The sequence below is a fragment of the Syngnathus floridae genome, chromosome 9, assembly GCF_059516105.1.
Source record: "Syngnathus floridae isolate MCC-2025c chromosome 9, RoL_Sflo_1.0, whole genome shotgun sequence".
Lineage (NCBI taxonomy): Eukaryota > Metazoa > Chordata > Actinopteri > Syngnathiformes > Syngnathidae > Syngnathus > Syngnathus floridae.
Window position 1 is genome coordinate 6,780,001 of NC_142421.1, and position 20,456 is coordinate 6,800,456.

Genomic DNA, 20,456 nt, shown 5'->3' on the forward strand with positions numbered 1-20,456 from the left:
CTTCCCCCTCCGGCCGGTATTCGACGTTTGGACTCATCCTCCGCCTCGTGTCACTGCAAACAGAAAAACGGCACTCTTGCATGCGGTTCACTTCTGTGGACGTACTCATTACCTGTCTATTAAAGCTTGCTCCTATATTAAGCTCCCTTTATTAATTGCGTATGCATACATGAATGTTTTTGTTTTCCTTTAATGCCTGTTCCTATGTGAAGCATTCAATGCTTATAATTTCCTTAATTGTTGTAAAGCGCTTTGAGCTGCATTTCTTGTATGAAAGGTGCTATACAAATAAAGTTTATCATTATTACCCTCTGGTCTTGCGCTCCGGTCCTTCTCTGTGCAGGCACTCGTCCCATCCGCTACCTCGGCAATCCTGAAAGGCAGACATATTGTGGTGGTTTTGGCAAGAGGAACATTTCCACGAGCGACCTTGACTAAGGTAAGCTTGAATCAGGTAACTAGCGGCACGCACGGGCTGGCGCACGTCTCATATGGCCCTCCCGCATTGGAGCGTTCCGGGTTATGAAAGGTTGAACCCCTTACAAGAGGGAGGGAGGGAGAGGAGAGAGTAGAGTGAGAGGAGACGAGATGGGGCTTTGGTGGGCACTAAAGCACAACCGGCCAGTTCCCCCTGAAGAGAGCTGGCTTGGCCCCGAGAGGGAAAAAAAGGAAAACGTGACGTCACGGAGAGCGTCACGGAGAATCTCCTTGTCCTCGACACCGTCGACGACACTGGGACCCAGTCTGGCAGACATTATACCCTGGTATTCCACAAAGGGCAAGGTATAGCCACGTTCCACCCTGAGTGCACCAGGCCATGCAGGTACTGCCGGGCGCGTTGGAGAAAGAGAGCAAGAGAGAGAGGGGGGGGGGAAGGGAAGGCGGGAGGGAGGGAGGCAGGGGGTGTCTACTTTGCCGATTCGTATCTAGAGGGTCACAGCAACCCAAATGCCCGTGCGTGCTACTAGTTACCCTATTCAAACAGACAGGGGTAGGGAAAGCACAAAAGAAAAAAACAAAGTCATACCCCCCCGAAACGCTGGCTGCATCTGCACCCATCGGTCTCGTGTGGGCCGCTCGTCACGGGCCAAGGTCCGGGTCTGCTCCGGCCGGTGTTGGACTCTTCTTTCGCCTCGCACAAGTGCAAAAAGACAAACGGCACTCAGTTGCATGCAGTTCACTTCTGTCAACGTACTCATTACCTGTCCCCTCCCTGGTCTTGTGGGTGCAGCCCAGTCCCTCTCTGTGCAGGCTGGCGCTCGCCCCATCCGCTGCCAGCTGAAAGGCAGAAAAATAAGGAAATCAAATTAAAACCAACAAGTGTGTACACTACGCTTGCAGATTGGATTGCCATGTCACCGCCTCTGGCCAGCCTTGGCTAGTCATGCATCAGGCTCCTCTTCAACACTTGGCGACTGCTTTCTTCTGGTGATTCCTTCCTTTGCACCCCGCTCACCAATCGCGGGTCTGGTGGCCTCCGTCCACCGGCTCTTCGTCTCTTCCACCTTGCAAGACAAGCACAAAAGTCTCGCTGCGCCGTCGCTTGCGCTTGCCGTCGCTTGCGCTTGCCGTCGCTTGCGCTTGCCGTCGCTTGCGCTTGCCGTCGCTTGCGCTTGCCGTCGCTTGCGCTTGCCGTCGCTTGCGCTTGCCGTCGCTTGCGCTTGCCGTCGCTTGCGCTTGCCGTCGCTTGCCGTCGCTTGCGCTTGCCGTCGCTTGCCGTCGCTTGCGCTTGCCGTCGCTTGCGCTTGCCGTCGCTTGCGCTTGCCGTCGCTTGCGCTTGCCGTCGCTTGCGCGGTCGCTTGCGCTTGCCGTCGCTGCGCGGTCGCTTGCCGTCGCTGCGCGGTCGCTTGCCGTCGCTGCGCGTTTGGCACTCAATGAGGGCTGCACAACATTTTGGAAAATCAATGATTATGGCAGTATTGGGCCAGACCACTGCATTGAGGCAAGTTGAGGACAATTCTTGGATGGAGGTTAACTATTTGATCGCAATGAGATCAGTTAGATTAGTTAACTAACTTACATCAATGGCTTATCGTCTTAACACATTACAAATGGTTAGGCAAGAAAACATGTTTCATTTGAGACATGAAAAAAAAAAAATTGCTGTCTTAAAGTGCATGTCAATAACCTAGACCACCATATGGCAGTTTTCCAATACACGTGCAGCCCTACACACACGTCACCATTGGTGTCCAAATGGCAGCCTCGGGCCAACTTGATCAACACACCACACGAATGAACACAACACTGCTTTGTAGCGCTAAATATCAATGGCAACATTTCGTGATTGATTTAATGAATTTGTGTCAAAGAATTCTCAATTTGTTTCAGTATGCAGCCCTCAGACATTTGGACACCGCTGGTGTGAATTAGAAAAAAAAAATCCATTTCACATGTTGAAGCTACGCAGGTCGACGCCTCCAGGAAAGCGGGTCTCCCTCACAACTCTGCTACTTCAGAGTGATGCCACAGTGGTCCGTCCATCTCTGATCAGATGCTGTCGCGTCCCGGTCGCCATCTGCAGAAACAGAAACAAAAGTTAGACACTCAAAGAGCACCCCAAGTTGTAGGTCACTTGCTTACTTGATCACAGCGGCTAGCCACTCTTGGTTACCGTCGCCGGGTCGGATCGGGCCGGGTCGGATCGGGCCGTGCGCTCCCCCCCTTTTGCGTCCGGCCTGCAAAAGGCAGAACATGCAATGAGTTGGGCGCTGCTCGCATCATTATGTCTTCCTCGTGGACGGGCTCGCTCCAACGCCGCCCTAAACCTAGAGAACAAAGGACGCACAGTGGTACGTTAGGCTTAGATCAAGCACGACAGTGGTAGGTTAGAAAAAGACACAAAATGTGACTGTCTCGCTCCAACACCTAGGGGAGAACAAAGAACGCAAGTACCACAGTGGTAGGTTAGGGTTAGAGGAAGTGCAACAGTGGTAGGTTAGAAAAAGAAAATGTCACAAGTCAAATTGCAAAATTGGACAGTCGGGATCGGCTCGCTCCGACGCCACCCTACACCGAGGGGAAAGAACAAAGAACGCAGCAACTACGACAGTGGCAGGTTAGAAAAAGATACACAATGGTACAAGTCGTATGGCAAAATTAGACATTCAGCTCCACGTCAAAGTTCAGTTTTGTGTCCATCCACGGAACCACGTCCTCCCCCAAGTGGGCCGTCAATGGCAACCAAGCACAAGACAACGCTGGATCCAGACCAGCCACAACCACAGCGCACCTCGAAAGCAAGACCAACCATCAGAGCCCTAAACACTGTCCACACCTGCAACCTTTCCGTCGTGCACCCATAACCAAAGGCAACCACACTGCCCCCTCCTGGGCACATGATCCGCACACGTCGACTTTTGCAGCGCGATGCTTGATTCTTGACTTGATATGGCCATTGCTCCTTTGCATATGGCCATTGCTCCTTTGCTCCTTTGCATATGGCCATTGCTCCTTTGCATATGGCCATTGCTCCTTTGCATATGGCCATTGCTCCTTTGCATATGGCCATTGCTCCTTTGCTCCTTTGCATATGGCCATTGCTCCTTTGCTCCTTTGCATATGGCCATTGCTCCTTTGCATATGGCCATTGCGCCTTTGGATAGGCCATCGCTCCTTTGGATAGGCCATCGCTCCTTTGGATAGGCCATCGCTCCTTTGGATAGGCCATCGCTCCTTTGGATAGGCCATCGCTCCTTTGGATAGGCCATCGCTCCTTTGGATAGGCCATCGCTCCTTTGGATAGGCCATCGCTCCTTTGGATAGGCCATTGTGCCTTTTCATATGGAATTATCCCATTCGGCTCCTCTTGCAGCCTACAAAAACACAGACAGCCATTAATTGTGTGCTGGGAAGCTAAAACTCGACAACCATTGTGTGTTGGGAAGTTGAAACTTGACAAAAACAGGTTTTCACCTGATTTAGGACTACTCTTCCTCAGTGTCCTCAACATCACTGAAAGGCTTGCTTGCTTTGTATAGAAGGATGCTGGCTGGGCGGCAGTTTTTAGTGCTACAAAAGACAAGCAAATGATTGCAACAAAAATAGACATTGAGTCGAGTGCCAATGGCATGATTTTTTACCAACAATTATACATATTAGGAGTTTTACATTTGAAAAAAAAAAAATATATTTTAGTCAGTTATAATTGATCAAAATTATAGTTCATATTTGAATTTGATACATTCTAAGTAGAGTTTTACATTTGAAAAAAATATATAATCATCACATTGTAGTAAATTATGATAATTATTCAGGATTATAATTCATATTTTAATTTCATCATTCAGCAACTCCCCTCACATTGGACAGATGATCCAGGTTGGCGGCGTCCAAGACGGGAGAAAATAAACCGCGCAAATGTTTGTTGCGTAACGGAACGAGAGCGGGCGGGCGCCGTCTTTGAATGGATTTGGTCCGATTTGGACATGACTTAACATATACGTTGCATTCACCAGTTTGCATGACACGGAAATGGCACACGCATCATATAAAATAATTTAAAAAATGGTTAAGTTGACTAGAGTCAAACTAACATTTCCTATAGTCAGACAAACACGCGCTTATCGGCGGCGTCATTTACGAACCGTCTACAGACAGACGAATGAAAAAAATGCTGGCCAGCATGAAAAAAACAACAACCGCGAAAGACATTTAAAATACCACCAAAACTCGCAACGACGCGACGCGACGCAAAGTGGATTGTGGCGTGCCGTGTCGTGCCGTGCCGAAACCTCAAGCACTCCCTAGACAGCGAAAATCCTGCAAGAAATAATAAATGGCATCGTAAGAAACTGCAAACATTTGCTCACGGGCTAAATGGCCTGCGGCCTACAATTTACCTCCAGGCCCACCGTCGCGGTGGACGTGACGTTGCAGAGTCACGAGAGTACGACAATCCTGCGACAAACAAAATAAATTTAAAAAAAAAAGGCTTGTGAGAAAAAGCAACAAAGCGTGCCGTCGTTTGAAACGGCAGGAGACGACAAACATTTGCTAGCATGCTCGCTTACCTGAGAAACCGTCCACCGCCGCCGGCCCGCGCCCGGTGGCACCTGCATATGATAACTCCCCTTGAGCGAGCACACCTGTCTTCAATTGACCTAAAGCCCTGACGTCACATCCGTCGATTCAAATCTTCTTCTCCTGATCGTCCAACGGCGCTCGGCACACTGACGCCACCAGGTGGTCGCCTGTCATGGTGACTACTGTGGAAAGGGTTGCTTCGGACTATCCGTTGAAACTTTCAACACCGAACATGTTTGGATGGAGGATACCCTATCAATATGACCAAATCTCCTTTGGTTTCCGAGCAGGCTCTGGTCGAGTGGTTAACGCCATTGCCTTCAATCAAATGAAAATATTTGTATCGAGAGTTCATCCTAAAATGAATTGTTCTTGCAAAAATTCTGCCGCCGTTGCAGTGCTCCCGTGGACTCATTTTCAAGTCAGTTGCTAAGAAACACCACACCGTTGCAGTGACAATTCAACAAGAGACAATTCTGGAGTCATATCAAATCAATGATTTTCAAACGGGTCCAAACAAGTTTTTCCCTCATGGCTACAAAGATCTTTAGATCTTTTCGTTCACTCTCGTTCACTGAAAACATTCGTTCTTTTGAACCCATCGTTCACTCACGAGCCAACACTAACAGCAACACACACATAAACTGAGTCTGTGCCGATGCCACAACATGAAGTCTCAAGATTCTCCGATTTGCCACGCATGCACTATTAGCAAGTGGCTGACCAGGCCTTGCGCTAACCGACCTGTGGTTTGGCGATCCTGTTTACAATGCGCTCGGTATTTAATGTTGGACAATTTCCCACGGCACAGCTGAACATCTCTCACGGCACACCAGGAAACACTGTTTACACCATTAACTTTGTGTGAAGGCTGATGTGTGGTATGTATGTATGTGTGTGTGTGTGTGTGTGTGTGTGTGTGTGTACATGTGCATCTGTCTGTCTGTCTGTATTAGTGTTGGCTCGTAAGTGAACGATTCGTTCAAAAGAACAAATCCTTATGGATGAGTGTAGGGTACAGTCACTTGTAGATCTAAGGGTTAAGAAGACAAAGGAGTTGATAAAAGCACACACATAGAAGTTTAATGAATGAAAAGAGTGGAGGTTTGGTAAACATTTTGTCGGTGGCACTACATACATTCAGCATCATTTTGGGACTTATTTCACTTCAATCCCACCATCAAGTCATGTGACAGAGAAACAAAGTCTTTTTACAACATTGTGTGGTTTACAAGAAAGTTATCATAGCTCATATGATGGAGAGTCTTACTGATTGAGTTACAGAACATCTCAATAAAGCACAAGCACCACTAAGATGGCTACCAAGAAGTTGTACTTGCACACCAAGGAGACGTGAACTGACGGAAGCCAAGAAAAAGAAAAGTCACATTCCACAAAAGGTGTGCCTTTATGAGGCCCACGGCTTAGAAGGAGGACGGTGAGCGTCCATACGGTTACATAATCACCAGAATCCCAATCCCAGAACATTATGTGATCCATTCTAAACTAAAGCACAGCTAAAAGTTACCACTTCATGAATAAGCATATTTAATATCTGTACACATTTATACATTCAGCTATGTGCTCACTGCAATTGGCACCTCAAGAACCCCCCCTTCCCCCCCTTTTTTTTTTCGGAATATCAGCTAGAAAATGTCCTGACTTCTCATTATATGTCAGCAGTTGTGTGGCTGTTATTTTCCTAACACAACTCATGCGTGACAGCAGCTTATGATGCATGTTTAACTTTAGTTTAATCATTTTTAAATTGATTTTTTTAATCTTTTTCTTCTTTTTTGTGTTTTTGAAAATATCAGGAAAAATGCAATGCAATTAAACGCATTGCTGTACGAAAAAATAAATAAGAAAAGGAGCGAAAACAAGCCGATGTGCTCATGAATGTGATGTAATATTCACACGGAAGACGACATATACAATATTTAATGACAGAGTTCTCGAGCAGACCAGCAGTGGCTCTGTTACGTGTACAGATGCACTGCAAAATATTTGAATATTTTAGGAAAACCTATATATTTCAGTAGTTCCAATTCACTACACACAGTAAAATATTTCACAATTTGATTTCTTTCTAATTTGGATGCTTACCGCTAACATAAACCCAAATTTCAGATGACTCCAACAAATTCTCTTGCATTATGTAACAAACAATGAAAAAGTTTTCAATATGGAAATTAGGTAAGAATTGTTTTTTGAAAAACATTTTCATGTGTTTAACCTGTGCAATGTGTTTAATTTGAACTACTAAATTAAACATTCCTAAAATATTCTGTTTTTGTATTTTTAGATGTGTGTGTATGTGTGTGTGTGTATGTGTGTGTGTGTGTGTGTGTGTGTGTGTGTGTGTGTGTGGCCCATTACTACTTGCCATTAAATGTTGGGCAAATTATTTATAAAGTAAAAAGACCAAGCCAGCGCCTTTTACCAACAACCTTCCACGTAACATAGAAAAATACTATACCAAAAAACCCCAAAAGAAATACAAATATATATTTATATATATATATATTAGAATCTGTTAGGCTTTTCTATATAAACGGGGAGATTTCTTTTTTTGAAGGTTACATGGTGAAATAAAATACAACACAAAAAAATGAGAAATTAAGATGATTCAACAGAAAAAAAATAACCATAGAATCAATTAATTATAGAGTTTTATGTGTTTTTTATCAGCAAAGTTTTTGCTCCTCTTGTTTTTAATACTGCAGGTGTCAAGCGGAGGAGACACTAGATAGCCCCCTGCTAGAGGGAGGGGGCAATGCATGCTGGGGGACTTGTGGAGCCCAGTTAGTCACTGCATCCGCACTTGATTATGTGCCACTCGAACATCTTCTTCGCGCGTGCGTGGATGTGTGTGGTTGACAAACAACTTCCTCTCATGTGACACTCGGCTTGGTCAACAGTCCAGCTCTCTTCTTTCATTCCTCCCCACACACTGTCCTCACTGCTGTTTGTGGGGGGAAAAAAAATCTCTGGAGCCTTTTGAGTTGAGATTCTGTGATACTGCAACTCACAAAGCACATGTCCTATTTTACAAGCATCAGAGTCCATAATATATAGATAGAGGTTTTATATATATTCTTTAGAATCTCTCATTTCCATTGCGGTCTAGACGGCGCAGCCCACGCAGCCACACTTGATGCTCTTCTCCACCTCCTCGCTGAAGGTGCTGCCGTCGCTGCACTCAAAGGTGTATTTCCGACGCTTCATTCGCTGGCTGCCGCAGCAGGCTCCCGCCTCGCACATGCCACTGCATTCCACCCAGGACACGGTGCGTGTCGTCTGGCAGATGGCGTAGCCCCTCTGCACCTGGTAGAAATCCCGCATGGGCTCACCCTGGCACGCCGACTCTGCGTGGTCAAAAAAACCGGCAGAGACATTTTAGTCATGCATGCATTGCGATGAGGGAGACGCAAGCCAACACTTGGAAACAAAAACATAACCTGGTTATGAAAAGTCTACACACCCCTGTTCAAATGTCATTTTTTTGTGAAATATATGAAACTTTTTCCACCATTAAACAACCCTCTGAGGATTTGGCTATATGTTGAGTAGAACATCCAAACTCTTGTTAAAATGGGAGTCAGCAAGCATTATTTAAAGTGCTTTTTATTTACCCGAAATAAAGTTCAGACTTCCTTAGCAGGATTTTCCCATCATTTGTTTTGCTATAGAAGCTTGAAAGGCTTTGTGGTTACACTCACCGCTATTCTGAACTGTTCATAATTCCCTTCACCTTTACTAAGGCCTCAGTTCCGATCATCACAAAAAAACAGGCATTTGAACAGGCGTGTGTAGACTTTTTATACCCACTGGAACTACTCATGAATAAGTAGGGTGTCAAACCTGCATCACAGAGATCCCCGGTGTAGCCATTCTCGCAGTGACAATAGGCGTCTCCCGTGTCGGAAATCTGACAGCGGCCGTGTTTGCAGTTAAGCCGGCGGCAAGGGTTGAACAGCTCCCCTTGTTGGTTGCACAACGCACCGCGGTAGCCCTCGCTACATTCGCAGCGGTATGACTCGCTGTCCAGCGGGATGCACCGGCCGTGGACACATCTAAAAACACATTTCGTCCCTTTTAATGTAGGGCACAAACTCAGCATTTATGGCTGTGCTGTGGTCAACATACTTGCTGCCTTGACAGGGGTTGGCAGCCGGGAGGTCGCACTGTGGTCCAACCCAGCCCGGCCGGCAGTGGCACACGGGCCCCTGGAGGCCGTCGGGCTGGCAGATGCCGTGCACGCAGTAAATCTTCTTGCAGGGCTCGCAGCCCGGCACCACACCGGGCTTCATTTGGGTCTTGGTGAAGTCTTGTAACTCGTTGTTGATGTACAGATTCTGGATGCAACCGTGGAAACTCGAGCTGTTCTGGATCTGCCACAGGCGGAAGGCGCCTGGGTGCACGCCGACCGGCATCCCTGGGGGAGGTCACAAGTTGTTTAGTTTAGAGTGACATTCACCGAGTAGCAGCACAAACAGACAGTTAACACAGGGAAGGTAGGAGTGAAATGGAGGAAAGGCTTTTCAAGCAGGTGTCTCCTACGGTGCCTTTTTGAGAATTATATAGAGAGTGGTATCAGTGACTAATTTTATCGAGATATCGGCCGTCATATGACGGATTTTTTGCTCCAATGCTGTCAATTCAATACACTTTACTATATGCAACTCTGTGAATGGATATTGGCATGTGTGCACCGCAAGACACAGCGTCCTTGAAGGGAAGCGAAGGAGTTTAAATGAAACGTCTCCTGTTATGATTTTGAATTACATCAACATACAAAACAATTTGCAGCCACTAATCCTGATAATCCATTCAGTGGTTACCTGGCAACAACTCACAATGTCACAATTTTTTTTCCATGGTGGTGATATACTTCAGTTGTATTTTACTTTTAAGTTCATTTTTTTAACATTTTACTAGAATTGAACCACTTAAGTATTTTCTTTATATTTAAGTGCAGTGTTCATTTTAAACTGTGTAAAATGTTTTGAGGACAACAATATAGAATTCACTTTTTAGAAATAAATTTAAATATATTTAATTTCATTATTGATGTTATTATTCACCTCACAAGAAAATCAACTTGTGGTCTACTTTTGAGGTTTGCTAACAGTCATGAGTGGCTCAGTTATGGTCAATGAGGGGGAGAGGCGGGGTTTTGGTTGGCGTGGTGGTGGAGGGAGGTGATTGACAGTAGTGTAGTAGTTAAGAGTGCCTGAAGAGGAGGAAGGTGTGTTCTGGAGAGGGCCCCTACCCCCCACGTATAGTGGAGCCTCTCCGTTAAGGGGCCGCACTGCCCCGAAGCTGTCCATGGTGGTGGGGAGGCCCCCGTCGATGGACAGGTTCACCATCTGGTCCAATGTGACCAGCTCCACCGTGTGGAACTGACCGTCGTTGATGGTCTCGGCACTGGCGGGAGCGAAGGAGCAAATATCAGAACTGAAGTGATCGTCAAGGACACGGGGATGCAGTGAGAGTGGCTGACCTGTAGATGGCATGGCCGGGCTGGCTGCCAGGGTCGTAGCTGACCTTTACGTGACCTTGGTACAGCTCCACCGCAATGTGATCATTGTCGCCATTGTACAAGAGGATGCCGTTATCCTCCGCCGTGGAAACCTGTGGACACAGCAAGATATGGACTGATTAAAAGAAAGTCAGTGTGAGAATCAAGTAGAAGGTGAAGCATGATGGCGGGTACCTGTAGGGTGATGTTGGCCTGCGGCCAGTTCTTGAGGTCGGAGAGAAGCAGGTAGGAATCTCTGTCCACAAAGTTGACGCTGACCAGTTTCTCGCAACGCGGTCCGCCAAACTCCGGGGGGCATTGGCAGAGGGCGCGGCCGCCCCGCTCCACACACGGGGCATCGTTCTGACAGTCGGCCAGCTCGCACATGGATAACGGCGAAGGAGGAACCTCACACAGCTGACCGCTGTGCACATAGTAGGAAGTAGGAAGGATCATGTTATGTATGTAGTTATAATTTTTCTTATAGTGTGTGTGCTCACCTGTAGCCGTCCTCACACTGACAGGTGTATCCGTTCAGCTCGTCCACACACTGGGCTCCATTCTGACAGCGATGCTCTTGGCAATCGTCGTAGTCCACGTTGCAGTCGTCACCCACGTAACCAGGAGCGCACACGCACCTGACACGCACAAATGTTACACTTGAGTCTGATGTGTCCATATTGTGTTTATGTCCTGATTTTTTTTTTTTTTAAACCACTGACTTGGGCCCGGAGGAAGTGATGAGGCAAGTAGACTGATGTTGGCAGGGGCTTCGTCCTGGGGCGCACACGTCCTCCATTTCCTCACACATCTCCCCTGCACACACATCACTTCCAAGATTACAAACAGCAACATGAAGCTGTGCCGTGCCGGACAAGCGTGGTTGTCACCTGTGTAGTAGGGTGGACAAAAACAAGTGTAGTTGTTGACTCCGTCCATGCAGGTGGCGCCGTTCTCACAGTCATTGTCCTCGCAGTCGTCAACATTGGTCTGGCAGGTGGGGCCCTCGAAACCCAGTGGACATGTGCAGCTGCAACACACACACACACACACGTCTTTTCTGTAGTACCATGGGAAACAGCAATCCAAATCTGTCCATTCAGCTTTGGATGCTCAATCTTGAGATTCTCCCCCACCTGTACTGTCCCTCGTCTTCCTCATCCACTTGGCATCGCCCGCCGTTGGCACAAGGGTTGTTCACACATGCGTTTAGAGCTGTCTCGCAGTTCTTGCCCTGAGATGACAGTTCACCTTCATATCAGTAAGATGTTGACGTCTCTGCGAGGCATGCGCATGGAACAAGACTGACCTTGAATCCCGGAGCACAGTTGCACCTGTAGATGTCGACTGGGTCGCTATGACACACGCCTTGGTTTTGACATGGGCTGGACAGACACGGGTTACACTTGGCCAGTACTGTTGTATCCACCTCACCTACATGGATGGATGAAACATATGGGGCAATAATAATAATAAATAACCATAATGACAAATGACAAACTATAATAACCACGATATACGTATATATCGCTTACCCGTGCATTCAAACTTCTTTGCTGGTGTGGTGAGCAGAAGTTTCCCCTCCAGACCACGTGGACCAGCGCAACGGGCGATGCCGGGCTCTTTGTATCCAGTCTTGACCCAGTCTGACAACCAGCGCAGGCGGCAGTCGCAGTATAGCGGATTGGCGCCGATTGCTCTGATGAAATACAATAAAAACAATCTCTTTATAAGATCAAATCTCTTCATGACGCCTGCAGGAAGTGTTAATGTGAGAAATTGGGCAATATAACTATGTAGGGTTGTGACCTTCAATTTTGACAATTTATGTGCCACCAGTGTGTGCTGTTTTATTTATACTAAGGCATTTTCATTGGCTTTTGATATCACATTTTGAGAACAAATAAGAAAATAACTTCTTATTATATCCCAAATTTCTTTTAAAATGAACTATTTGTAGAATATTTTACTACGTTTTGCACCTTGTAGTTCCCTGTACAACCAGCTGGTGTCTCTCTAGACCTATCTAACAAAATCAAACTATGTATGCAGGGGCGTATATAGTCATTTTGGGGCCCTGAGGCAAACCCAGTCATCATTTTACAGTAAAAATTGTGAATATCAAGTGTAATTTGAAAAAGCTACTTTTTTTCATGAACTTGATGAAACGCTTAAAATCCTTTTTGAAGATTATATAACGACTGAGTCCTCTCAACACTTGTATGGTAATCGATGAGAACATCAATTTGCATTTAATATGGTTTCAACCAATCGCAATTTACTGTTATGCTTATTCATTGCCATCGTGAAAAGGTTGTAAAAACGGTTTTACTCCTGAATCCTGTCTGTACATGAAGATAAAACTGCATTGTGAGTATTTTTTTGCAGAAATAAAATTTAAACTTCATCAATAAGTCTTTACGAGATATTTAGGGGCTCTATGCTTGCCGTATATGTACAAATGTGGGGGAACAAAAGACATGGAGAGAGTATTTATCCTCCATGCTGCACAGTCAACGAGGGACCACGAGATGCTCTTAAGCGCTTGCGTCATTGTCGGATCAATGCCGACTCTGTCTTCACGCTCCTGAATCGATGCACTTCCATTATGGCGGCACAGAGGCTCATCTTTCAGGCAGCGCCAATAGCTGACACCTGACATCTGCAAACACGGATGCCACTTGAGCGGGAGCAAAGATCAATGGCCCGCCCTCCGTTTTTCCTGGATGCTTCAAAATGTCCCCCCCCTCTACCCCTTCGCAATGCCTCTCGTCCTGATAAGTCCATTGATCAGACTTCAGACATGCAAGAAAAAGTGCAGACATAAATAAAAACACAGATCTATGCAGACCATCTGAACGTGTGTGTTTTTTTGGAGATAGAGATGGGACAGTGGAGGGCTCTGTGTAAAGCTTAACCACAGTCAGCCTAATTAGAGTGAGGGGAGGGAGGTCGGGCCCACCAAAGAGGACTACAGACCGGCCACTGTCTGCCACACTGCTACCTGAAAGCATGTGGATGTATGTTGGACTGCGTGTGTACAGATGGTATAAGATAAGATGGTGAATAAAGCACGTGTGTGTGTGTGAGTGTGTCTGTGTGTGCACGATGCTCACAAGTGGGAAAGAGAGGACACGTCACTGAAGATGCCATCAGGAAGCTCGGAGATTTCGTTGCCATGGAGAGACCTTAAAAGCAGAAATAAAAATTAATTAAAATATGTTATGTATATATACTGTATAATTGACTCATTTGGAAGCTGGTTAAAACTGATCAAATATAATACGATATTTTTATTTTATTTTTGTGTATGGGAAAAATAAATCATGTGAATTTCTCCTGTAAAACAAATGTATCTTCTCTGTCAAGAATTGGTGCATCCTCAGACTTCTTTCCAACAATACCAGTCAGGGCAAAGCCACTGGCACAGCTGAACTAAAAACAATGAAAGTGTCGTGAGACAATTTAGTGGACTGAATGTGGAGTGGCCAGCAAGCGGCGGGCAGGCGGGCAGGCGGGCGGGCGGGCACGCGTGCCAGCCAGCAGTGTGCCAACCTGGCAGAGCGCTCATGGGAGCAGGCAGCCAGGGAGTCTCCGGGAAGCAACCTGATCCGCTCTCATAATGACATCCTCTCTTTGTCTAGTGTGCAGCTGTGCATCATGAAATCACATTTTCATGGCTAGCGTGTACTGACTGGATCAGGATTTCATGCATCATGGAAGGGGGTGGGATGGTTCAGCTTTATGATGTACCTGCACTCCTTTAACTATTCTTAATTTTTGACATGATTCAGACTGAGCATACACAAGTTTGCTAGATATTATTATTATTTTTTGTTTTTTCCCTCTCACCCCAGCATGTGTCTTGGCCTCCCCCCACTCATCATCCCCCGCTCCTAATACCCAGCAGGCCAATTAGCAGTTTATTAATGGGGAGCTAAAAACCACAAACTTCATACACACACGTGGAATCTCACTCGGAGCAAAACCGCAGCGCCCGCGCCAGGTTCAAGCCAAGTGTTCCGTTTGAAGCGTTAATGATGCTTCTCGTCTTTACTGCGGCGTAAAGCCAGAGGTGCGGCTTGGTGGAGGCGTTGGCACCTCAGGGTGAGCGACTATCCTGTTCTCACTTCACGCTCCAAACTTGGAACTGTCAAATTGGGGCTTAAAGTCAAAACCCATTAATTGGAGCTCATTGTCACTTTAGTTTTGTGGGCAAGGGATACGTATTTAATAGGAGGCACTAGAGTAAAACAACATCACTTTTACTCTGGTTAATTAATAAAACAAGGTAAAATACCAACGTTTTAGTTTAAAGTCAGCATCAAAACACAATAATTCTATTTGGAGATAGACATGGTTTGTGCTACTAGAGATCTGAGAGTTGTGTGTGTCGACAGGGGATGGGGAGGGGTTCACATGGCGTCACCCAGGCAGTCTCGTAGAAGCGGGCCTGGCGTGAGTGAGTAAGAGCAGAAATAACGGGTGGCGCTTCATTAGGGATCAAAGCGGCGCTTGCAAGGCAAGCGAAGCAACATCAAGCTAATGACGGCCGAACTTCGCTCTCATCGGGTGCTAAAAGACCTCTCACGTTTTGTGTGGAGTAATGATGGGGGGGCTTCAGTCACATCCCACCGTAAAATACTTTGTTGTCACTAGTAAATTTTTTCTTTTTTAAAGCGTGCCTGCTATGAGCACACATGGGAGGCTGATGCATCGACATCAGGGTGGTCAAACTACAGTCTGCGGACCATTTGCGGCCAGCTGTCTGTTTTGTAGCCGTCTGTAGAGTATACTGAAAATAACATGGGTGTGATGCCCATGACTTCTACCAATAAAAAAATACAAATATATCTTGAGATAGAGATATGATTTCTACATGAGCATTGATGTAAAAATTAATATTTACAACAACTAAAGTGTAATTCCACGCTCAACCGTTAGATGGCAGCCCAATTAATATGTTTGAGACAAATTTGAAAAGACAGACTATCCATTGCTCTTGAGCTTGCTCAATATCTTGTGTTTCAAAGTGTTTGTATTATTCTAAAAGTATATTTAAGGACCTTTAAAAATAAATGCCCTAAATCCTATAATAACATACCTTTAAAGATAGAATTTCTAAATCACAGATTTCACTTTTTGCAGCGGTGGTCTGGAGCATTACTGTAATTCAGATTCAGCAAATCTTTATCTTCACTTATGCATTAGTTCTAGGGCATTTAAGAAAATAAAGGTGAAGAATGTTGAAGTGGTCTTACAGCCTGTGTTTTTCTTCTGTATGGAGCAGTAAGAGAAAAAAAGTTTGGACACCTCTGGTCTACGAACGCACACACACACATGCACACACACACACGAGTCTCCAATGTGTCTGGGGCCGTAGATTTGAGTTGGAATGCGAGGCAACGGCTCCAAATCTTGCTTGGGTTTCATCATCTAAGTGTCGCACACGTTTATATCCAACATCTCAGTTACTGAGCAGAGCGATTCCTCCCCATTTGGAGCCCACGGTCAGCGAGAGGGCACAATCAAAGGCTCGCAGGCACCGTCAATGCCATTACAGCTAGCGCGGGTGAACATTCTCGGGTAATCAGTGTCATGGTGATTGTGCACAGCGGCCCTGGCGAGGTGTGGGCCGCGAATGCCGAACGCTGAGGTTGCCACTTATGCAGAGAAAATAGGTCAGAGGTTGTGTTTGTGTGCGTGTATTCATAAGCTGTCATAACTATTTAGACGACGTACTTCTCTGGAGTTTATCAAAGATTCTCGACATCTGCTGGCCCCCTCTTGTCAAATATTCTTTTTAATCACTCATTTAGACTGATTGCAAAAGTTCTCAAAATAACTTTCTTGGTCTATTTCGCGCTTTTTTTTTTCTTTTCTTGTTTTCGTCTTTGACGTACTCAGTTTCCTTGTTCTCCGCATTTCTGTATTTCATCTTTGGAGAGTCAAGTATTTTTTTGAAGCGGCATTTTGCGTAAAATGTTTTTGAACCATTGCAAGAAATCAATTTGGAACTCACAGTAGCCGGAGGGAGTGCAGTCCACTAAAGGCCATTTTGGGAATGCAGCGTAAGGCGTTGTAGCTCAAGATTCTGCAACATTAAAAGACTACGTTAATTTGTCTGTTTTGAGAGAATACATGCTGAATGTGAGGCCCATCAGAACTCACAAGGTGGTGAGTTGGCTCATGTTGGCAAAAGAAGAGTTGGTCAGAGAACTGATCTTGTTGTTGCTCAGATCCCTAAAAAAAAAAAAATCAAACAGGTTTATTTCATGTTATTGCTTGTGGAGATCAGATAAAGAAGGAAACTTACACCAGCTGAAGGAACTTAAAGGAGGACAGCTCCTTTGGTAGCACGCTGAATTGGTTTCCATCCAGATACCTGAAGAAAAAAAGGCACTCATTCCAACCTCTGTACAGTGCATAATTTAAGGCTGCATGTACTAAAGAGAGAAATAATCCTGTCCGTAGTTTACTATCACTATTATTCCTTGGCGGTCAAAGCTATATTTCCATCAAGTTGTGAAGAAATATCTTGCTTTTGTTGGAACGGTGAAGTCGGCGCAGCTGCTCGAGAGTGGAAGTCTTGCCGTGAGAGGGATTAACAGTGTTTAAAGAAAAGAGGCTGAGAATGTGATGAGTTGATGTTGACGCTCTTTTGAAGGGTCTCGAACCAAGAATGCAAATAGACCAAACGTGTTGCATTCAGGGACAACAGCTGTACTGTACAATACAGCTTCTCAAATATCCGTCCGCCATACCTGTCGATTCCAATAAGTACAACACAGACTAAAGATGCATGAAAACTAAAGTTCCTTGACCTCTTGAGAAAGACACACACTCCTATGCTTGTGTGTTCTCTTGAAGCCCACCACGGTTGTCATCCTGCCTGCGAGGATGCAGACATTGCCAAAGCAAAGTGCTAGCAGAAGGCTGCCACCCTGACAAATGGCCTGAGAGGAGCTGCGGGGGCCTTTCGCCTGCTTTTGTTGACTGTATTCAAGAGTTGGTGGGCTGGAGAAGGCGGTGAGGGGTGGGGGGGGCAATGGTTAGTTAGGGGCTTTGGACTGCGGGGTAATGAGAGGTAATGATGGTGCGCAGGACACTTTGGATAATGACGGTGGTGCGAGCGCTCCAGATGACTACATGAAAGGCCAGAACAGAGAGGCCCACCTGGTCACACCTGCTGGGACAATGACAGGCCTCAAGGCTTGTACTGCACGTGTGTGTGTGTGTGAGTGTGTGCGAACCACTCACAGCAGTATTGGAAAGTTCCACTCCCTCCCCTTTCCATTGAAAAGTGCTCATTAAAATGTCCTTTTGCTCCCCTATGCTCCCGTGGACAGGCTTTTGGCCCTGACACAAGTATGCACACACACACATGCACGCACACACTGATCCTTGGCCACAAGTAAAAGAGTGACATCACTGCAAGCCTCGAGGGCTGCAGTGAAGCTCACAAGAAGAATGTCTGCGAGAACAACTGCAGGGCTTCTTGGCCTCCAAAATAGTGAGGTGTGTTTTCTTTCTTAAAATCAGTTGGGATAGGTGCCATTTCATTGCCAACAGTTTGTCCCACTACTTTTCTGTCCGTGTTGTGTATATTATCTCCTCAACGCCACACAAGTGTTACAATGAAGGCACTTACAGTTCAGTCACATTTCTGGGGATTCCTTTAGGCAGTGTGCGGAGGTGCTTGTTACTGCAGCGAACCACCGTCTCCAGGCAAGTGCACTCGCTGGGGCACTGAGGTCTGGGCACACAGCTTGAGTCCTCGTGGCCTAAGGATAGAGAGGAAATTGGGGGATATGTCTCACATAGAAAAAAAAAAAGGTGCTGTGGGATGACAGAGTGTGGGAGTGATGTAGATTACGGCCAACGTTGGAGCTGTCAGAGTGGGAAGAGAAAGTGTTGAAAGAATGAAAAGTTTAAAGGCGAGACAAAGCACAAATAACACAATCTCTCAAAGTGACAGTGGGCTATTGAGACTGAGAAAAGATAGGAAGTCTAGCGGGAAAGAGATAAAGGAGTCTGAGTAATATAATATTGACTATCCTGGACAAAGAATGGAAGCTGGCCCGAGGCCTGTAGACAAGTCTAACATTAATTCAGCGGCGAATAAGCTGACTGGTCAATAAGCCAAAGCGCTCAATAACTCCACTCAGCCTGACATCGACAAGCAGCTTAGGAAGTGCTGAGCTGCAATCTATTCCGTAAACAAAGAGCTGGACAATAGTGCTCATTATTGCAAATGATCACTGGCAGTTTCACTCATAATGTTTGGAGTTGAAAGGCTGAAGTTTTCTGAACTTTCTCAAGAACGATAATCTTGACAAAGTTTGAGGAAGGTGGACAACGATAAATGATGGTGATACTTTACCTTCCTCACAACGGAAATCGGGCAGCGCTACATCCTGCAAGGGGATCTCCTTGAGGAATGCTGGACGCTGGCAGCGAGGGTTCCCCGTGACGATCTTCTTGCTCCTCAGCCAGTCTCCCAGCCAAGACAGCCGGCAGTCGCAGTTGAAGGAGTTGGCCAGAAGGTTCCTGCCGTAAGAATAGCGTGTAAGGAGGTGTGGAAAGGAGCAATGTATGATTGTAGAAGTGAGGTCTCACAGGGTGGAGAGGGTCTGCAGGGTATCGAAGGCTCCAGGCGTGATGGTGGTCAACTGGTTGTCGTAGAGAGACAGCAGACGCACGTTGTGGAGGCCGGTGAAACTGTCGTTGTGAATACAGCTGATCTTGTTGTTCCTCAGCATTCTGTGGTGAAAAGGGAAGCATTCGAAGAAATATTTGATATAATATATAAATATAATACGTTTTTGAAGGGTCGACACATAGCTTGAAGCGAGCACGCTTGAGTTCTTAATTGAAGAACTTTAAGTTTGTTTAAATAAGTTTAAATACGCTTAAAGTTATGCGTGACTTACAGCATGCGCAGCCCTTCCAGGCCACGGAACATCTCACTCCGGACCGTGTCAATCTGATTGGCTGTGAGGTGAAGCTCGTTGACGGACGAGGCGCCTTCGAAAGCGCCGTCTTCAATCTCTGTGATTTTGTTATTGCTCAGGTTGCTGTAGAGAGCAAACAGAAGATTAGGAAAAACGTTGAAGTGAGGATAAAAATCTCAACGTTAAATTATAGACTCACATTTTCTTGAGCTGGGTAAGGCTCTTGAACACGCCGGTGGCCTCCAGAGTGGTGATGTCATTGTTGTTGAGGCGCCTGGACACAAGGATTGAAATTTCATAGAAAATGTTTTTACATATACAGACACATATTCTTATTTTTGTAATACCACAATTTTAATACAAAATAAAACAAGATGTACATTTTTTGATACATTTTCTTTGTTTGGTCAACCCATTCCCCAGTTTACAATTTGAAGTAATCTAGTAAGTGTAGCTGGCACATTCCAGTGTTTTAATTGGCCGAGTGGGAGCAAAGACAAAATTTATTTTAATTTTAAATTTATATTGACTTTTTAATTGAAATTTATTGAATGATACATAAGGTGCACATGATTATAAAACGCAATCGATTTAGTGAGAAATTAAAGAATTTTAAGTGTGCCTTATAGTCCAAAAAATATGCTAAAGTGCCCCCCTTCACTGCCATTTATTTTGCACACGTCACTTACAGCTCAGTGGTGGATGACGGGATGTGCTCAGGGATCTTGGTGAGCTTCAGGTTGGAGCAGTCCACCACATTAGACTCGCAGCGGCACTTGGGAGGACACACCGGATCGCTGTTGCAGGCGTTATTCAGTCGGGCATCCTCGGCACCTGACGGCAGGAAGGAAACACAAGTCGTCACGCAGCCCCTTTCACGATACATCCGCACATGAAATTTCCCACACCACGAGTCACGCATCCCCGCCATTTCCGCAGTTTGTCCCTAACTT

The 20,456-nt window shown here is 45.8% G+C and overlaps 2 protein-coding genes across 12 annotated transcripts in view; both read right to left on the reverse strand.

Annotated features, from left to right (window-relative positions):
• Nucleotides 1-5,921, reverse strand: part of LOC148393208 (uncharacterized) — a 7,165-nt gene extending 1,244 nt beyond the window's left edge. Inside the window, exons 1-10 of one of the 8 annotated variants that reach the window (XR_015860525.1) lie at nt 5,013-5,710; nt 4,842-4,899; nt 4,734-4,761; nt 3,916-4,011; nt 2,615-3,815; nt 1,360-2,518; nt 1,203-1,278; nt 1,028-1,132; nt 309-373; nt 1-53 (exon numbers count right to left, since the gene is read on the reverse strand). The exon at nt 1-53 is cut by the window's left edge and continues 1,244 nt beyond it. Coding sequence is in view for 4 of the 8 variants with exons in the window: in XM_088385549.1 (XP_088241675.1) it covers nt 1-53; nt 309-372; nt 1,031-1,132; nt 1,203-1,278; nt 1,360-1,386 (322 nt within the window). In the remaining 4 variants the exon portion in view is untranslated. Of the gene's footprint in view, nt 54-308; nt 374-1,026; nt 1,133-1,202; nt 3,859-3,915; nt 4,012-4,733; nt 4,762-4,841; nt 4,900-5,012; nt 5,728-5,769 lie in introns of those variants that run through there. The other 7 variants (XM_088385552.1, XM_088385549.1, XR_015860524.1 and 4 more) reach the window with 7 other exon arrangements.
• Nucleotides 5,922-6,082: 161 nt separating this feature from the next.
• slit1a (slit homolog 1a (Drosophila)) overlaps nt 6,083-20,456 on the reverse strand; it is a 68,085-nt gene continuing 53,711 nt past the window's right edge. For 2 of the 4 annotated variants that reach the window (XM_088385205.1, XM_088385203.1), the window contains 22 exons: nt 20,193-20,337; nt 19,703-19,777; nt 19,483-19,626; nt 19,169-19,312; nt 18,933-19,099; nt 18,201-18,333; nt 16,866-16,934; nt 16,721-16,792; nt 16,572-16,643; nt 13,666-13,737; nt 12,085-12,248; nt 11,859-11,983; nt 11,686-11,783; nt 11,440-11,579; nt 11,272-11,365; nt 11,050-11,187; nt 10,745-10,973; nt 10,532-10,662; nt 10,262-10,455; nt 9,175-9,463; nt 8,890-9,101; nt 6,083-8,393 (listed from right to left, as the gene is read on the reverse strand). In XM_088385205.1, coding sequence (XP_088241331.1) covers nt 8,152-8,393; nt 8,890-9,101; nt 9,175-9,463; nt 10,262-10,455; nt 10,532-10,662; nt 10,745-10,973; nt 11,050-11,187; nt 11,272-11,365; nt 11,440-11,579; nt 11,686-11,783; nt 11,859-11,983; nt 12,085-12,248; nt 13,666-13,737; nt 16,572-16,643; nt 16,721-16,792; nt 16,866-16,934; nt 18,201-18,333; nt 18,933-19,099; nt 19,169-19,312; nt 19,483-19,626; nt 19,703-19,777; nt 20,193-20,337 — 3,149 coding nt within the window. In that variant the 3' untranslated portion in view covers nt 6,083-8,151. The remainder of the gene's footprint in view (nt 8,394-8,889; nt 9,102-9,174; nt 9,464-10,261; nt 10,456-10,531; nt 10,663-10,744; nt 10,974-11,049; nt 11,188-11,271; nt 11,366-11,439; nt 11,580-11,685; nt 11,784-11,858; nt 11,984-12,084; nt 12,249-13,665; nt 13,738-16,571; nt 16,644-16,720; nt 16,793-16,865; nt 16,935-18,200; nt 18,334-18,932; nt 19,100-19,168; nt 19,313-19,482; nt 19,627-19,702; nt 19,778-20,192; nt 20,338-20,456) is intronic. The other 2 variants (XM_088385207.1, XM_088385206.1) reach the window with 1 other exon arrangement.